General features: G+C 35.9%; 1 protein-coding gene across 2 annotated transcripts in view; it reads right to left on the reverse strand.

Annotated features, from left to right (window-relative positions):
• Positions 1–20,722, reverse strand: part of 5PtaseI (inositol polyphosphate-5-phosphatase A) — a 400,034-nt gene that overhangs the window by 340,538 nt on the left and 38,774 nt on the right. For both annotated transcript variants that reach the window (XM_090385500.1, XM_090385499.1), the window contains exon 2: positions 9,256–9,297. In XM_090385500.1, the coding sequence (XP_090241626.1) occupies positions 9,256–9,297 (42 nt within the window). The remainder of the gene's footprint in view (positions 1–9,255; positions 9,298–20,722) is intronic.

Genomic DNA, 20,722 nt, shown 5'->3' on the forward strand with positions numbered 1-20,722 from the left:
CATTAAAAAAGTTGGACTGGTCAACCCAAAGCCATGAGGTCAATCCTACAGAGAATCTCTGGGATGAATTGGATCATTGAGTGCATGTGAGGAGAGACTTCTCAAAAAACAGAGCTCAACTGGTTGGTGCTTTAAAGGCTGATTAGCAGAAAATATCAGCAGACATTTACACCTAATTCTGTTTTTACACGATAGATACGTTCCTGAAAAATACGTGTAAAAAAAATTCGTGTAAAAAAAGACATTGTATTTATGGAAGAAAATAAGATTGGTTCCGGATCTAAAAAATCAGTAAAAATAATTTAAAAAAAACCACATAAAATATTCGTTTTAAGCTTATTATTTTATTTCAACAAAATACACATGTAATAATATGTAATGAAAATGTATTAAAATAAATTTGTATGCATATGAAATGAAAAAAATTCTTCATGAACAAAAAAAAATCTGTTTTACACATAACAAGATTTTATTCATTTTCACTTTCTGATAATAAATGGCGCATACGTTTGCGTACGACTGGAATATCACTGCTATCACTAGAAATGTTGTGGACATCGTCTTCTTCCTCTATTAATGAAATTCTTTCTGTGATCTCTTGAGCAAAATCAGCACGAGTCTCCTCTGTACTGATGTTTCACTGGTTTTACAAACGAATTCAGTTATTAATCGTTGTGTTCGTGTTTTGGTTAGGCCGTTATATAATTCTCTGTAAGAGGCTGTCAACAACTTCAATTCACGTTGAAACTTCCCAGTGCATTCCTCATTAGGGTCATGTTTGACAAAATGATTACCTAATTTTCTGGCCAGTTCCAGACCTATTATTAAAGGCGCCTCCGTAGCCAGGTGGGAAGGAGCAGCAGTGCGTAGCACACGCTTCTTGATTAGACCGGGGTTCGAGCCCGTCACCACCAAATACGGAGGATGCGGAAAGGTCAGGGAATGACCACCGCATATCCCCGGAGCAATATGGCCTTAGTTGCTAATGCTCCTAAAAACCAAACAACAACAACAACCTTTTATTAAATCTGCATTTAGAACAGGATCATTTTCTTCATTATTACTACGTTCTGTGGGATAAGGAGTTCCAAAGACAACCTCTAATATTTCATCTTCGCTTAGGGCTTTGTCGGTTAACAATTCATCAATATCTTCAAACAATAGATCATCGAATCCTTCTCCACCAATTTTGTGTGCCATTGTAATGATGTTGGGAAATTCGGTCGTATTAGGGATGATGGGATCTTTGCTTTTTACACATTGTGGCCAAACCGCTTTCCAACACGCATTTAAAGTTGCTGGTTTTAATTCAGTTAACGCTAATCCAACTTGATTGATACAATCCATAATTGAGAATTTCTTCCACACATCAATGACTGTTAGTGTTTCATCATTCAGTTTGTCCAAAACGTGTTGGAATGTTCGTTTTACGTAGTATGTTTTAACTGTCGCAATTATACCATGGTCTAGCGGTTGTATCAAAGATGTAGTATTAGGTGGCAGAAATAAAATTTGTACATTTGGGTGTTAAAAGACAGGATGGCCGGGTGCATTGTCAAGAATCAGAAGAACTTTAAATTCGAGACCTTTCAAATTCATATAACGTCTGACTTCTGGGACGAAACATTTGTTGAACCATTCTGTAAAGATAGTAGTGGTCACCCAGGCCTTCTTGTTTGCCATACAGTGAACAGGCAGTTTATTGATATCTACACCTTTCATTGAACGTGGGTTTAGGGCTCGATTTACCAGCAGTGGTTTCAACATACGATCTCCTGAAGCGTTGTAGAAAAATAATAAGGTCACACAATCCTTAGCTACCTTAAAACCACCAACAGTTTTCTGCGATTTGGCTACATACGTTCTGTTCGGCATTCGTTTCCAGAAGAAACTAGTTTCATCTGCATTCCACACTTCATCAGGAGTGTATCCTCCATCTTCAATAATTTTTGCAAGTTCCTGCGGGAATACTTTAGCAGCCGATTCAATTGCAGATGCAGTTTCACCTTTAATTTTTATATTATGAAGAGCATTCCTTTTAAGAAACCCTGTCATCCAACCTGTACTCGCAGAAAATTCATACTTTCTGTTTAACTGAGATGAAGTGCTTGGCTCCTTTTCTTTAATCTGTCTGTAAATTCTTAGTGCTGTTTGCTTGATGGCATTTCCATCTACTGGTACTCTTTTTTTTGTGACTGATCTTCTATCCATATTACCAGAGCCTTTTCCATTTTTTCCTTGACAATATCTCTTGTATATGATGATGAATTAACACTTACTTTTGTTCCAGAACATACCGACTTCCTAATTGCAGCTTCATTTTTCTTAATAGTTCTTACGGTAGCTTCATGTACACCAAAATGCTTTCCTACAGACGTAGCCCCTTGTCCAGTTGCAAGACGATCTAAAATTTGAATTTTAAGTTCCAAAGAAATCGCTTTCCTTTGCATTTTGGTAATAGACGAATTATTCAACATTATATAAGGGCTACAGAAAAATATCTCAGTTATAATTAATAAAAAAAGGTATGAAAAATTTGTAACCTTCCAATTTATTGACTATCGGCAAAATTAATAAATTTATATGTGCACAAATTTCACTAAAGATTCTTTCACTTTGAAATAGAGCTTACTACTAAAATGTCTTCCGAAGATACAATGCACGAATACCGTAGATATGCAAAAAATTCAAAACGTTGATGATTCATTGATACCTAGACGTACACACTGGTAAACAAAAGCACGCGTTTCAAAACGCACACACTAGCTGTTATCCAATCTATTGGTGCGTGTAATACACAAATGATACTAATATGCCACAAATAAAAAAAATTTTCTTAGAATTTAGGCAAAAAATTCATAGAAATCGTGTTAAATCAAAATGACTCGCGTAAAAAGAGAATGAAATATTTATTTTGAATTCGTGTTAAATCAAAATGACTCGTGTAAAAAGAGAATGAAATATTTATTTTGAATTCGTGTTAAATCAAATTCGTGTAAAAAAAGTTCGTGCAAAAACAGAATTAGGTGTACTTACAAAAAATTTGTGGAGAATGTTCCATGGGGAATAGAGGCTATCATAAAGGCTAAAATTTTCAGAACACATTACTAGCTTTCCTGTGAATAAAGGTTATTTGTCCAGATTAATGGCAGGGCATAGTTTTTAATGTTAATTGGGCCTACTGAAATGAATTTTAAAGTTATCCTAGCACATTATAATCATCTTAGTGAAAACAAAATCCCTTCCCTTTATAACTGACAATAGTTATTTCTTTGAATAAATCCCACAACAATATTCGATGACCCCTGCCACCTAAATGTTTTATTACTTGAAGATTCTTAATACATGATGAATCACTGCTGATAACCAGATCAAAAATATCGCTTTTCACCTATTGGCTCTCTAAGATATTGATGTAGAAAGCAATCATCTGGAAACTTGAGAAATGTTTTGCTACTCAGTGTAAGCTGCCAATCCACGAGTTCCAACTGATATCTGGAAAGTTAAAATCATTCATGAAAAGACATTCTAATTGGTTTGCCCACTATTTATCTGTAGTGTTTTACTGCAGTCATCACAGTCACTTGGCCTATAACAAACTCCAACTCTCACTTTTGTTTTCTAAAGTGTTTATGTCACATGAGAGTGATATAAACGCTTGAGAAATCAGTATTGCACTAGCAATCTATGTCTACTGGTTGTGCTGCATTTTAAAAGTTTATGTGCTTCTTAACTATGTACAACCCCCCCCCCCATCATAAGTATCCTTTCTGTACACGTTATAATCATCACATTCAAATTTTGCATTCCCAATATCAGAGTAACACCAAGTTTCAGTTATACCTATAATACAGTATTTATGAAGTACTTTTAACCAATACATCTTACTCAAATTTATTTACTATATTCCTAGCATTAGTATATATTGCAAGAAAATGTATTCCTGTTGGTGTTTTTAGTAACATTTACACAGCCCGTGTAACTGCTATTCTCATGTGGACTAGTAGTTATAGCAGGCTTTGTAATCCCCCTCCCTGCTCTCTTGCTTTTCGACTACTGCATGTCAAAATTCCACCTCTGCTTATAGCTATCATTAAATTATTAACCTGTGTATTTCCCTCCCTCAAACTAAGTTTTGCTATATATATAATACAGCCTTGATAGCATCCGAAAATAATCTTAGACTGCCTCTACTTAAGTATATTCCATCCCTGTAAAAACAGTCCCATCTGTTAACAAGTAGTGATTTTAAATTGTGTTAATAAAAACTTTGTAGCTGTTGTTTAAAGATACACCAAAAAAAGTTTCCAACTCAATGAGTACCAAATCGTAAAATATTTACTGCTGTAGGGAGCCAAGTTAGAGAAACAAGTACACTGAATTAAGTAAACACTGTTAGAGAGAGATTTTCAAGAAAAGAAAATTTTTAAGAAAAATACTCTGCTTTACTTGGTTGGGTACTCAAGTATCTCCTACCCCAAGTAGTAGAAAGTTGTCAGGTCGGGTAATTATTTAATCTGGAAGCATATGAAGGACATTACACTAACAACATTTGTATCCATTTCACACTATGCCAGTACAAGAACTGTTGCCACAAGATATGAATAAACACAGAAACTTTTGTCATTAGCTTAATATGCAATGTAAATTGCAAATTAAGCCAATGACAACCTCAATTTATCAGTCGTGTTCTGGTTACAGATGTATCATGTTTTACGAGAAATTGAATTTTTGACTCTCAAAACATTCATAAACATCTGAGCAAAAGAAAACACACATGTGATTGTAAATATTCATTATTAACATTAAGGATAAAGATAATAACATTATTATCTTTTCCCTTAATGTTTAATGTGGTGTATTGTCCTTGGGGACAATCTTATTAGTCCATATTTTTTTTATCAGCTAGGCTTTCAAGAATGACATGACATACATATCAAAATTTTCTGTAGAACAGTTTGTGGGAACTACTGGAAGAAAGCTCCCTTTGAAATCAGAGGTTGAGGTTTATAAACAACACAGTACACAATCCCACTTTTCCCATGATGTTTCTGATTTTAAATACAGAATGCAATAATCAGCAAATTAATTGGAAGACCCCGAACAACAACCACCATGATCACCTAACTTCACACTTTAGATTAATTTTGGAAATAATGCTACACTATGCAATGTTTTTTCTGTCCGGGCCCATTCTATCTCTCCTGTGACAGATCTTGAATTCAGACTCTTTAGAAATTACTACATTTAGACAGGAGTTGACCTAAAATAACTAATATCATTTTTAATTGAATAACATCACCTGGTAGTAAATCCATTATTAATTAAAAGCTTGAAGGCACTGTTGTGACCGGTTTTGGAACTAGTTATGTCACTCATCAGACAACAGGGAGCTCAATTAACCATCTTTACATTTGGCGGTGAATAAATGTATTAAATCTAAATAAGCTGACAAACAATTTTTGGAAGAAAAACTTCCAAATGAATAGTAACTTTAATTACATGAAAAACAAACTCCTAATAGTAAGCCATACAGACTTGATGCAGCAATCGAATAAAGAAGCAAGGAATCATTTCAACACAGGCACTGAAATAGTTTGAGAAAATAACACTACACTGCATTATGGTTTTCTGTCTTTACTGCATATACTATCCTTACTGTGAGGGTGATAGAGGCTAGATTTCAATAATTACATTAATTACTTTTCCATTAATTTGAACATATTTTACTTAATTATTTATTCACTCATTAAAATTATCAAGCAACCCCAAATATGTCCTAATCTGGTCAAAGAAGTGCCATAGTTCTTAATAAATAATGAGTTCACCTGCTGGGTGAACTCATTATTTATTAAGCATCCTTCAGGTGTTTATGTATGGTGTATGAAGAAAAAAAAATAAAAAGTAGATAAAATAATAATATATAAATTATAAATTAATACTCCTATAGATAACCAATCGGGGAGTACAAGTTTTCTATGTATGTAAGATCCCAAAGAGGCTAGGAGTATTGACTATACATATGTACAAGCCTAGCAGTTATGGAATATCAGTTAGCCATGATATTATTGATATCAATAGTACAGTTAATCAATTTTTTATATTTGATAATACCGAGAGCTTTTTTGATGTGGTAATATAAGTAGATATGTGGTGATTTAACTAACTTTACCTGCTTTTTACATACACCACGTGCGGCGTGTACTTCATGTCAGAAACAAAGGATTTACCCACTTATTGCCGCCTTCTCCTTTGATTTCGGCAGCTGGCCCTTGAAAAAGGTGCTGAGGTCACAGGACAAACGGCACTAAGTTATTCTTATTACTTCTCCTTTATCTTAGCACCCTTCTTTGTTCACAGTGATAGCGATTTATGTTCCGTTCCCCCCTTGTTCTTCATACTTAGCGTTACTAGTACCCATAACATTAGCACATTGCCTTTCATGAGTATATATACAGGTAGCCCTTGATTTACGTTGGGGTTAGGTTCCTGGGGGGGGGACCTAACCCCAACGTAAATAAAGCGGTGCAAATGGAATGCTTTATAAAATGGAGTCAATTGGAAATCACAGGGTTAGGTTCCGGGCACCAAAAATTTTTACCTACCATTTTGCATCGATTGTTTTATTTTACTAGCATTCTTCATAGCCCTACACACATTAGGGAGGTTTTCATCAGATTCTGTTCTCCGAATATTGCACCAGGATTCAATTAACTACTTTTACCAGCCATGGCATGTTTTTATTCTATTAAATTAAAATCTGTATAACACGATTTATTAATAGGACAATTAATAAAAAAATGTTAGCATAATAAATTTCCAACACGTGTAAATAGCGTAAACAACACCAACTGAATGCTTCCCTGCTGGACCTTTACTATCCGCATCCACGAGTGGTTACTTTGAGGGCGGGAATCTTTCTTGTCTCTGATACAAATGCACTAACTGCTAATTGGCTCAGATTGTCCTAAATTACGTGAATAGTGCACGATACATAGCACAGTATGATGCCAATAAATTTTGTCTGACGATTTTAAACTTTCAATTTATAAAAAATTGCAAAAAAAAAAAAAAAGAAATTACAAAAATAAATAAATAAAAATGGCATTGTGGTTAGTGATCGGTGCAAATCAAAGGCTACACACATATATATATATTTATTTTAAATATCATATTTATTTTAATTATCAGATATATATATAAAGTAAAAAAAGTAAAGTGCAGCCATTATCAACCCACTGCAGGATGGAAGCCTCCTCAACCATTCATGTTAAGGGAAATGGACCATAATCTGCCACGCTGGTCCAGTGCGGGTTGGCAGATCGACCGTATTCAGCAGTCAGGGGCTTGAACCCCGGTCTACTCAAAGAGCGTGTGCTATTGCACTCCCGCTCCTGCCCACTCAGCTACGGAGGCCGTTTGATACATATATATATATATATATATATATACATACATACATATATATATATATATGTGTGTGTGTGTGTGTGTGTGTGTGTGTGTGTGCTTGGTGGTTATAAAATAAGTTTCCCTAGTGTCAAAATAGAGTTAGCACTGTGAAAATCAGTGGGTATGTCATTTAGGGTATGGGGAAGCGATTTGTAGAATAAAAAAAATTAGTTCGAATTTCTGCCACCAGGGGAAAAACGACGCTGCGCATATGTAAAAGTTGTCATTTACTTCAAGACACGCTGCTTGCGCAAATGACATCCTGTTAGATAAAAGCAGAAAGGTCAACACCACCGTCGATAGCCATTATGGCTTTTACAAAAAAGGAACCTGCTCTATCAGAATAATAGTAATGCTAATGCAGCACTACATGAATATCAGAAAATTAAAGGTTTGTGCAAAGGACCTTTGATATCAGTGGGGCTTTGAAAACTAATAAAGAAATTTGAAGCGACCGGGGAGTTAGGTGTAATTCCAGGTAGGGGACGACCATGTATCGGAACAGAGGTAGTGGATGAAATGGCAGTTGCAATAGTCAGAATGCGAAACACTACCAATCAATAGTGCCAGAGGTGTGTCAAGAGACTTGAACCTTCCTTGGTCTACTGTACGTAAAGTGCTTCGAATAATTTTACACTGGCTCCCGTGCAAGATTCACGTAGTGCAAGAACTAAAGTCTTGTGATCAGCAACAATGAATAGACTTTGCTCTATGCTTTCTGGCTTGTATGGAACTTGACGATACATGGGATCAAATGATCTTATGGTCTGATGAGGCACATTTCACTCTTCATGGGGCTGTAAATGTAAAAAACTGCCGATTATGGGGAACTTCTCGTCCATCTGCTGTGCATAAAAGACCACTACAAAGTCCACACATTACAGCACGGTGTGGATTCACAGCAGAATTTATAATCGGACCATTTTTCTTTGAAGAGTCTACACCTCGTGGCCCTGTAAGGCGTACGGTACTGTGATCTTTAAGAGATCACATTATTCCCGTTCTGCAAGAAAGGCAATGCTTAGAGACCATAGTGTTCGTACAAGATGGTGCCTTCCCCACGTTGATCGAGGTGAAGGAACTGCTCCATTCAACATTTGGAAATGATCGCATAATTTCTAGACTTTCCGCAATTCTGGCCAGCCAGATCAACAGATCTCAATTCCTGTGATTTCTGGATATGGGAATATCTGAAAGACAGAGTTTACCATGGCGGCATACAGGTGTTTGTCGATTTGAAAGCAAGCATTAAAAGAGCATGTAGTCAACATCCCCAATGTGATGCTACACGAAACTGCCGCACGCACAGTCCTCTGTTTTCAGAATGTTATCTCAAGTGAAGAAAAGCACACAGAACAATATTTGTAGATTTCTAAGTTCTGATATTAAAATCTAATTCTAAGTTAAGTATTTAACCTCATGTTTACAGTGCCAATTTCTCCCTTGGTGGCGGGAATTCAAACTATTTTTTTTCCTTTTACAAATCACATCCCCATACCCACTGACTTTCACAGTGCTATCTCTAAACGTTTTGACAGTTGGGTCTCCTGAATAGGGAAACTTATTTTATAACCACCCAGTATATATCAAGTCTGCATTCAACAGTATCAACATATCAGTTCTTTTAAGCATCCTTTCATATTCACTGAAATATTATTTAAAAGAAGGAATTAAAAAAAAAAAAAAGCAGGTAGCACACCAATATAACCATATTGGTGTGTTACCTGAGATGTACTCTTACCATAAATAAAAATTTATGTAAGAACAACAAATGCCAGATTTAAAAACATTAAAATGACTTACCACCAAGAACTCCTTCATCCAAATTTTCAGTAAAGTGTGTGGCTGAAAAAAATTAAATACATTAATATCAGATTTCATTAATAAATTTATTTATAAAATGTATACATTGCAGGCATGCCTTAATTTCTAAAATTATGATTACAACCGAAGTATAGTCGTCTTCTAATGAGGTCATTGTTACTTTATATGTTAGTCACATCCCTATGTAAATAAATTCTGAGATCTGCTCCTTTATAAAGGACTGATTACTAACCCATTTATCTCTCATTTCTTTGGCATACATACATACATTCAAACAAAGGAGTAAGGAGTTTGATACATTACGGTAAAGGAGTTCAACTGAGTATAAAGATTCACAAGATAATTCAAAAAACTGACTGCTCAATGAAAAAATAGAACACGCACTTTCTAGGTGTTGGAAAAAAGAATTATTCATTTGTTCTAAAGAAAAGGAATGGCACATTGAAAAAAAAAAAAAAAAAAAAAATTGAATTAAATTGAATATCACGAACAATGGCTTTGATCCTTGTGAGAATTTCAGTACTTCTTTAGAATATTCTTGTGGATCTTTATTGAAAAAAAAAGAAGTCAACAGGTTAACCCATGTCCCCTGTTACCCCCCTCCCACAAAATGGAACTTACAAAAATATAACTTCACAGCTATCCATCACGTGAACATGGTGATGGTTTTGATAAACCATTCTTAAGTACAATACAGAAGTTTTTAAATCCTGAAGTATGTTATCTGATAATCAAAATTTCCTGAAATGTAACACAATGCACACATTACCTTTATTTATTATTTTTTTTTTACTAACAAAACACATTAAAATATATAAGAAATTGGCAGACACCATAAGTGATGTTCCATATTAGTGAAATGCCAAATCTACATAAACTTATTATTTAGTTCACTTTCAATACAAATAACCGGTTTTCACAACCATAAACAAAATTATTTGAATTACATCATAAGAATTTCATTTTAATATGGATATATCTGAGCACATTTTCTTTTTATTTCAAATTGCATTGACATATCAAATTGTAGATAAGTACTATCTCTTGGTGGAACATATCTCAGAACACTTGTGTTCCACAGAACATTTTCAACAAAACATTGGTCTAGGGTTACCAGCGTCCAAATTTTCCCAAATATATTCAGAAATTTCGATGTCATTAGGGATTTTAATTATTTGGACTGACTATGGTTCTAGGTTGAAAAAATACAACCATAAAGTGACATGAGTGTATAGCTCCCCATGTTACTATGGAGTCATGTTGCTCATCGGAACCTTAGTTATTTGCATTACTGGTATTGCAAATGCTACTTGTGCTGTTTTGATCCTGTTGTTCTCCAGTGGTTTGACTGTTGATGTTGTCTGTGTGAGGGGTGGACCTATTTTCTCTCCTGTAATTGCTTCTGTTTGGGTCCTCAAAAGATAATCTCAACACTATAACAATTTACACTGAAGCTAGCTACCATAAACCAAGTATTTATTCATTCTATATTAAGAAATATCAATTGGTCACTATTTGAGCTTTATGAGAAAATAATCTAACCAACAACAGTCCTGCACTGTTTTTCAAGCAGTGCCTTTTCATTTAATGTTGTTATTAACAAAGATCAACTTCCACCAATTTGCAGGATACCTTATTTAATATTCACACAACATTAAACAAAGTATAACTGAATTATTTTTTTATATCAAGTCTGCATTTGATAGTGTCAATCAGCATACCAGCTCTTCAACTCATTCTGCAAAAACATTTCAAAATTGATTAATAGCTTCTACAAATATTAAATTTTTGCTTCTAATAAACAGAATGGTAATGGTGGAATGCCATCACAGTCTGGCCTTTCCAATCATAAAAGTTGTGACACAGGGTAGCATCTTCTCAGTTGCCCTCATCACAGCAGTTTCTAGCCAACCCAAAATTCCAACTATAGGCAGATGATCAAAAGTATTTGAAACTGCAGCTCACCCAGAGGCTACATAATCTATGAAACATCAATCTGCTGGTGTTGGAGTCCAATCCCATCTTGTTTGAGAATCAACTCTAACTGAATTTTCACCATGTGCAAGGTGAACTTCATGAAAGGAAAGCTTAAAATGATATTTGGGGTTGGGTGAAAGGCTAAAAGATACATAAAGATCACCTTTAGTGACTATTTTCAAATCATCATAAAGTGCATGATACTCTGCAGAACATACGGCCTGAGCTTGTTGTTATTAATAATCCTAAGCTGCTGATTAAATACATAGGCGTTCAACTCTAGTTCTTCTATATGCATGTGAGATCTAGTCAACTGCAAACTCACACCTTAAATAGGCTCTATGGCACTCAGTACTGGATCATAAGATATAGATGAATACGTTATATGGCAATCCTCTCAGTACCTCAAGATCAGTGCTATACACAGACCTAGGAATTACACAATCATTAAGCTAATCACTAACAAAGTAGATACCATCAACATAATATAAATAAAATCTTGGCCAAGAAATGCTTAAAGAAACAAAGTGAGTCTTACACTACTTCTCACTAACATTTCATCCTTCCACTCAATGTTCCCAGCTAATCTCTACTGAGATTAGCTCAGAACTTGTTACACTCACAAAAAACAACTGACTTAATTTGGTTTTCTTTAGTGTTTTTTTTGGGATGTATAACAGCAAGATTATAGTCACTGAAGATAGAGTGGGGAAAAGAACCACAAAACATGATTTTTACCCTATTATCAATAAATAGATTCGAAAAACTTTACAACGTGAAGTGCATTCAGGTCAGCTATTTAGATCAAAAAAGATAACCTGTGCAATATGACATTCAAGCATTATACTCAAGTCCTAAGCAAAATCAACACATTAGAAATGAATCTGGATGAATTTTCTGGGGGGAAAAAAATTCATATAGGCCTCTGTACAAAGACTCACCCAGTATCTTTCATATTATTCCACATAACGTGAAGTTAGCACTAGTAATGGCAAATGATGAAAAAAGGCAAGCACAAGCATCAAAAAGAAAAAAAAAAAAAAAAGTTTGCGAATCACCTGTCTATCCTCTCCAGTGTCTAGCTCTTCCTTGAATTTATTCAAACTGCCCACTTCAACATTACACATTCCTAAATAATGCGTTATCAGTATGCTCATTTGTAATTAGCATATGTCTAATTAGTATGCACAAAAATATCGATATTTGTAAATTAATATGTACATATTCCGTAAAAAATGACATGTATAAAACTTTACCTGTAATGAGCACAATGTATAAAGAGTTTTTAGACTTTTAATTTTCTCTTCTCAAATGGTTTCTGTTTTTCTATACAAAAAAATATTAGATAGTATGAACCAGAGCTCAATACGTTCTACGTTGATAACAATATTTGTAAAATAATAAGAGAAGTTTACCTCAATATAGTACGTAGAACACTTCGTATGATACTCTCCAGAAATTAAAACAAAAAAAATCTAAAAACTTAAGAGTAACAAATAATTTAAAATCAATTTAACGCAATTAAAAATAAGAAAATTAATTAAACGTATTTAATGAAAAAAATTGCAAACCAATTTTCCTTGTTAATTCTGGAAGGAAAATCATTCCTGACAATTTCCCTTCCTGAATTAGGAAGTAAAATCATTTTGCAATTTTTTTCGTTAAATACTTTTAATTAATTTTCTTATTTTTAAATTATTTGCTACTCTAATATAAGTTTTTCAATTTTTTCGTTTTAATTTCTGGAGAGTATCATATGGAAGTATTCTACGTACTATATCGAGGTAAACTCCCCTTATTGTTTTACAAAGAAAAAAAATATGTACTCAATATAATTTTCTCTATAACTATGGACATTACATTTGTATACAATAGCTTTCATTGTATCAACATTGTAAAAGTAGATGTACTTTGTTCTAGCTTGTTTAGCATTAGCAGAAGCACATGATGAAAGAAAGCAAGCTTATATAGCATCAGCCAAAAAAAAAAAAAAAACCCTTATTTCACCCATCCACTCACTCCAAATGTTTGTCGAGCTCTGCCTTGAATCTATTCAAGCTATCAACCTCTACAACGACAGATGGAAGTTTGTTCCGGCAATCAACCACCTGCTGGCTCAAGGCAAACTTCCGCACATCTATCCTACAACCGTCTTTCCTCAATTTGAATTAATGCCCTCTCAGGCAATCGTTCTGAGAAAGAGGAAGAATCCCATCAGCATTGAGCATGCTCAAACCATTCAAGGCTTTATACACCTCAATCAGATCACCTTGCAGGTGCCTAGTGTCAGGACACTAATTTGCAAAACTTAAGCCTTCCTTCATAAGAGCAACCCTTTGTTCCATTCACTAATCTTGTTGCCCTTCTCTGTACTCGTTCCAACAGCTCTACATCCTTCTTAAAATGAGGCCTCCAGACCTGTATACAGTACTCAAGGTATGGTCTGACTATTGCCCTATACAAGGGGATAACCACCTCCTTATCCCTGCTAGAAAAATTCCTATATATCATTGACAAGATACCATGAGCTACTGTTGAAGACCGTCTGCACTGCCCAGAAAACTTCACCAGAAAACTCAGAAATCTGCCTGCACAATTACCCCCAGGTCCTTTTCATTCTCTACCACTGTCAGTGTGGTACCACAGAGTTGATACGTTAATCTGGGATTACTGCACCCATAGGTAGTACTTTACATTTGTCAATGTTAAACTTAATTTTCCACCTCTAAGCCCATCTACTCTACTTTTCTAGATCCTTTTGCAGCAGTTTACTGTCATTACTGTAATTAACAACTCTGCCAACCTTCGTATCGTCTGCAAACTTGGACATTAAGCCTGATATACCATCATCAATATCATTTATAAATACAGAATACAACAATGGACCCAACACTAAACCCTGAGGGACTCCACTAATAACATTAGTCCATGATGAGCAGTGTCCATTGATTACCACTCTCTGTCTTCTCCCACTCAACCATCCCTTTATCTATAGCAGCAATTTGTCTCCAATGCCACACTGCTCCAATTTGTTCAGCAGTGTTCCATGTGCAACACTATCAAAGGCTTTTCTAATATCCAAATATATGATATCAAAGTTATTCTTTGCATCCAGTTCCTTTGTGACTACATAATAGTATCCAATCAAATTGGTCACACAAGACTTCCCCTTAACAAAATCATACTGTGTCTGAGCTATAACTGAAGTCTTGTCTAGATGATCCTGCAATGCTTCTTTAACCAGTGCCTCCATTAATTTTCCTGGAACAGAAGTCGAACTCACGCTATAATTACCTGTTTCCCTTTGATTCTCCTTTGTGGATTGGGGTCACATTTGCACATCTCCGGTGCATGGGTACATCCCCTGAGTCCAGGGAAGCTCTCATAATTATGGCTAAGGGTTTGCTTATTTCCTTTGCCACCTCTTCCTTTAATATAACTGGATAGATTCCATCCACCCCAGGTGCCTTTCTTGTATTTATCTTCAACAATTTCTCCTCTACTTTACTCTCAGTTATTACAAGATTATCTAGCTTACTGCCAGAGTTGAATACACCTCTGGCATTCCCCTCAAATAAATGTGATAAGGCTCTTCAAGAGAAGAATGTTGCATATCGTAATCGGTTTGTTTCTAATTCTTCAGTTTCGTTTCTGCCTACACCAATGCTCACAACAATTGTAAAGCAGTTATTAATCAGTCCAAACTAGAGTTTGAACACGCTAAGAGCAGAAAACTTGCTTCTTGCCCTAATGGTAGCTGAGCATTCTGGTCTCTTGCCAAAGCCATTGGCCGCAACCTTTTGCCCATCTCTGCTCCCACCTCTGTCCAAACCAGATGGTTCTGTTGTCACTTCGGCCAAGGATAAAGCTGACCTGCTAGCATCCCATTTTTCTTCCAACTCATGTATTAATGATCTTGGTAAAACACCTCCCAGCATTCCCAACATGCTCCATTCAATGCCTCCTGGGGTCTTCCGTCAAAAGGATGTCAGAAGGATTTTGACGAATCTTGATGCTAAGAAAGCTCCAGGTCCCGATGGTATTTCTCCACTTGTTCTCAAAACCTGCGCTCCTGAACTTACTCCTATTCTTTGCCGCTTTTTTCATTTTCTTATTCCAAAGGTGTTTTTCCTTCTGCTTGGAAATTTCCTAAAAAGGGTGACAAATCCCTCCCATCCAATTATCGTCCCATTGCAATTACTTCTACTCTTTCTAAAGTAATTGAGAAATCAATTAACTGCCAACTCTTAAACTACCTAGAAACCTTCCGTGTGATCAATGATCGTCAGTATGGATTCCATCAGTGTCGATGCACTGGTGATATTCTGGCTTATGTTACCCATTTATGGACTGATTCAATGGAAAGGTTCAGTGAAACACAAGTAGTTGCTCTTGACATCTCAAAGGCTTTTGATCGTGTTTGGCATAAAGGTCTTCTAAACAAGCTTCCATCTTATCTTTTGCCAACTGTTTTTAGCAATTGGTTATCCAGTTTTCTCTCTGATTGCTCACTGAGGGTGATGGTTGATGGCTCTCTGTCTTCTAACTTTTCTACTAATGCCGGTGTCTCCCAAGGTTCAGTTCTTTCCCCCACTCTTTTCCTCTTGTATATTAATGACCTTCTTCCATTGACTGGAAATCCTATCCATAGTTTTGTCGATGATAGCACATTGCAATCCACTTTCCATTTTGAGAAACCTTGTCCCGCTCAATCAGCTTCAATTTCTTGAAAATCTGCTACCAATTCCTTAAACGCCAATCTTCAGGTAATTCTCCAATGGGGCAAAGAAAACTTTGTTGATTTCAACCCTTCTAAAACTCAGTCTTGTCTTATATCTCGCAAAAAGGATTCTTCTGCTCCTATGCTTATATTTGGTGACACTCCAATTTCTAGGCAAAATGATATATCTCTTTTGGGGATTACCCTGACTTCTAATCTCTCTTGGCACAAGCACATTACAAATATTGCTTCCTCTGCATCTAAAAAACTTGGTTTTCTCTTTCGCCCTCGGCATTACTTTTCTCCCAAACAGCTGCATAAAGCTCTGTATAAATTGCAAATCTGCCCTGCCATGGAATATTGTTCCCACATCTGGGGGTGGTGCCCCCAAAACCTCTCTCAGGCTTCTTGATTCCATTCAGCAGAGGGCGGAAATGTCAGGGAATGACCACCACATATCCCGGAGCAATATGGCCTTAGTTGCTAATGCTTCTAAAAAAAAACAAAAACAAAAAAAAAATAAAAATCAGAAGAGGGCAGTTAGGTTAATTAATGATTCATTTCTAACAGAGTCTTTCCACTCGCTCTCCCATAGATGTACTGTTTCTGCTGCATGCCTCGTCTACAGATACTTCCATGGGCACTGTTCTTCTGAATTGGCTTCTATAATTCCCGCTCTCTCTTTCAAAACAGTCCAAACATGTGCCGCCACCAGCCAACATCCATTTACTGTCCAACTTCAAACTCACAGAACCAACTTTTCATCTTCCTTGTTTATTCATTCAACTGCCGTTTTCTGGAACAACCTTCCTTCATACGTATTTCCTGAAAATTACAGTCTACAAAAGTTTAAGTCCAATGTCAACAAATATCTTCTTTTGTCTTCGCAACCTCCAACCCAAGCACGGTACTAAGTACTATAGGTTCTAATACCTCTCGTGTTTGGGGTTTACATAAAAAAAAAAAAAAAAAAAAAATGTAGAGGCAAAATATTCATTTAGTTTGTTAGCTACCTGAGCAGGATCATCAACAGTTGAACCATCGATATCAATTGGACCAATCTGATTCATCCCCTTCCTTCTAGAGTTTACATAAGTAAAGAACTCTTTGCTGTTTTTCTTTGCATCCTTTGCCAAAGATTTCTCGTAATCTGCCTTCACCTGCCTAACCTCCTTTGTAACTTTGTTACAGACTTGGTTACTACTAGCTTATATCTATCATATGCTTCTGTGTCACATGTTAATTTATATGTATCCCATGCATTTTTCTTCTCTGTCACATGTCTAATTAGTTCATCTGACATCCATTTAAGCCTAAATCTTGAACAATATTTCTTTGTTGGTATAAAAAGCCTTGTAGCTTGCAAGATTAATTCTTTGAATGCTTCCCATTTTGAATTTGCTGTTGGTAACATCACCGTATAGAATTTAAATATAATCTCAGACCGCCGTAATCATCTTTACGAAAGCAAAAACCCTTTCCTTTACCCTTAATGGTAGTTACCTCTTTGAGTAAATCCCACTTCAGCACACTGTGATCACTGCAACCTAGTGGTTCCTTTATCTGCATATTCTTGATGCATGAAGAATCATTACTGATAATCAGATCAATACACCCTCTAGTCGCCTCCTGAACATGCTGCTGTAGAAAACAATCATCCAATAAATCCACAAAAGCCTTGCTAGCGTGTGAGTGACCAACCCACAAATTCCAGTCAATAATCGGGAAATTAAAATCCCCCATTATAAGACACTCTAATTTACTGGCCCACTATTTCTCTGCAAAATTGCGCATTATACTCATCAGATTCATGTATCCCATCCTTGTAAAAATAGCCCATCCTTTGTTAAAAGGATGGGCTATTTTTAGCACAGACCTTGCTAAGAGAAGTTCTACCCTGTAAGCTTTGCACTGTCTCTCCAGGATAGAATGATATTAACATCAATAATGACATTGATATTAAAGAATGATATTAATGTCATCTCCGATGATATTAAGAGTAGGAGATCTGGGGATTGACTTAACAAGTACACGGCAATGTTGAGAAAAAGCTACAAGTTGGATTGTTTGTTATTTGGTTTTTAGGTGCATTAGCAACTAAGGCCATATTGTCCTGGGATATGCGGTGGTCATTCCTTGACCTTTCAGCATCCTCCGTATTTGGTGGTGACGGGCTTGAACCCCGGTCTAATCAAGAAGCGTGTGCTATGCAGTGCTGCTCCTTCCCACCTGGCTATGGAGGTGCCTGCTACAAGTTGGAGTAAATTTGAAAGTATCTATAATTTGGCACAAACATTAGGGAGGGGAGTACATGATGAAAGCCTTGTCAAGCAATTCTATCCTGGAGAGACAGTGCGAAGCTCACAGGGTAGAACTTCTCTTAGCAAGGTCTGTGCTAAAAACAGCCCATCCTTTTAACAAAGGATGGGCTATTTTTAGGATGAGATACATTTAAATATACATATACAAGGATGGGATACATTTAAACAGAAGGGGTATAAGAATATTTGCTGATACTATTGATGCAGTGTTAGATGACTGCTATTTTCTCTCTCTTCCCCCAAGATAGCAGTTTTCAAACTGCTATCTTGGGGGGGGGGAGAGAAAGAGAGAGAGAGAGAGAGAGAGAGAGAGAGAGAGAGAGAGAGAGAGAGAGAGAGAGAGAGAGAGAGAGAGAGAGAGAGAGAGACAATAATAGCAGCCACAGGCAGAGGTGAAAATGATTTGGGACATGTACAAGCTTGAAAAGTAAAGTGTCGGGGATTACAAGGCCTGCAGAGGATCCACACGGGACAAGCACAAACATGGGCTGTGTTAGAGTTACTAAGAGTTAAAAAAACCAAAAAAAAAACCAGATGCGTGTTTACTTGAATATATACTTAGATCAGGAGTATAGTAAACAAATATGATGAATTTGACATACTGGTTTAGTCATCAAAAGGAGAATTGTAGGAATATCGGAAACACAGGGCCACTCAGGCATAAGCAATGTGGAATTTGATTATGGTAAGTAAAATGTGTACAGAAAGAACAAATTTCATTTCAATATTCCTCTTTTGCAATTAGATGTTCCCTAGAACTAATATTCTATATGCATCATTTTTCCAAACATCCAGTCCTAACATTGTCCTATTGTCAAGCAACAGATAATAAATACAATACCAAAATAATGGCAACTAGTGAAACATAAAAAACACACATGTACACAAACTCAAAAGAAGACTAATTATTTAGCCCAACTGATTTCTGCTAAATGGTTATCTAACACAGACCACAGAAATGTAAAACCCTATTACCTCTTCTTATCTACTCATATCAATCTGTCTTTTCCTTAAAATGATCGTATTTAGAGTAACTACTGTCTCTGGTTCATAAAATTCCCAGTTCTGTGAGCCCAAAGAAATGTGTTATAGTTGGTATTAATGTACAATTATATAACAAATTCAGAGGTCTGCCCTTGAGCCCCCATTCAACTCATGAAATGCTCCTTGATGTTGTTGTTATGGGAGTTTCTGGTGCAAGGGCTACTTAGGCAGGTCACATTGCTCATATCACAAATTATACTTTTGGTTAAGAAGCATATGGAGTCTAAGGCTGTGCACACACTTGACGTGGGGGGGAATGCAATGTTGAGTCACTTTGGTGATACATAAGCATTAGGAAAATAAAATTGAGAGTAGAGTGTGTTAGAGGCCAAATGACTGTGATGAGTATAATAAACAAATAGAGTGGACAAAAACAAATACAGTAAATCAGAATGTCTAATAATGGAGGATTTTAAACTTTTTTCATGTGTTGACTAGAACTTGTCAGTTGGGCACTCACACAGTAGCCAGACTTTTGTGGATTTATTGAATGACTGTTTTTCTACACTAGCATCTTAGAGAGGCAAGGAAAAAAGTCAATGCTCTTGATTTGATTATCAGATGTGTCTCTTCATTCAATAAGAATATCCAGATAAAGGAACCACTAGGTGGCAGTGATCATAACATATGTGGGATCTACTTAAAGATACAACCAGTGTCAAAGTACAGGGAAGAGATTTTGCTTTTGTAAAGACAATTACAGTGGTGTGGTTACAGATAATTTTGAAATTCCTATCAGTCGAAGCCTAACTGATGTTTTATCAACTGCAAATTCAAAATGGGATGCAATCACAGAAGCTACTAAAACTTTTATGCTAACTAACAGATTCTGTCAAAGTTTAAACCTAAATATCAAATGAACTGATAAGACTAGTGGCAGAGATGACAAATGCAAAGGATAAGTACAAATTAGCAGGGGACACAGAAATCTGTAGTAAGTATAAACTAATCTACTATCAAGTCATGAAGGAAGTCAGACAACTTTAGATAGATTATGAGAATCCTCTGATAAAGAATGTAAATAAAAGTAGAAAAGACTTCTTTACATTCTTTGGCTGAGAAAGTAAAGACTTGTTTACTTCTTAACATTAGAAGGAATGGGATGAATCACATTGATCCACTAGACACAAATGATATAACTGTTGATGAACCTGTTCAGGTTGCTAACCGATTAGATATTTTCAATGAGATTTTTTTTTTTTTGGAATGGAGATGCCAGACATATATTGAATTCTAACAGGGAGTATGAATTCTAACATAATTTTGTGAAACTGACTAGGAAAATGGAAGAGAAATTGCTGAAACTAAAAGTAAATAAGGCACCTCTGATCTATCAAATTACATTAATAGAAGCTGCAAAGAGGTAAACAAATCATTAGCCATA

The sequence above is a fragment of the Mastigoproctus giganteus genome, chromosome 11 (assembly GCF_048544385.1).
Source record: "Mastigoproctus giganteus isolate SK-2022 chromosome 11, ASM4854438v1, whole genome shotgun sequence".
NCBI classification, from domain to species: Eukaryota; Metazoa; Arthropoda; class Arachnida; order Uropygi; family Thelyphonidae; genus Mastigoproctus; species Mastigoproctus giganteus.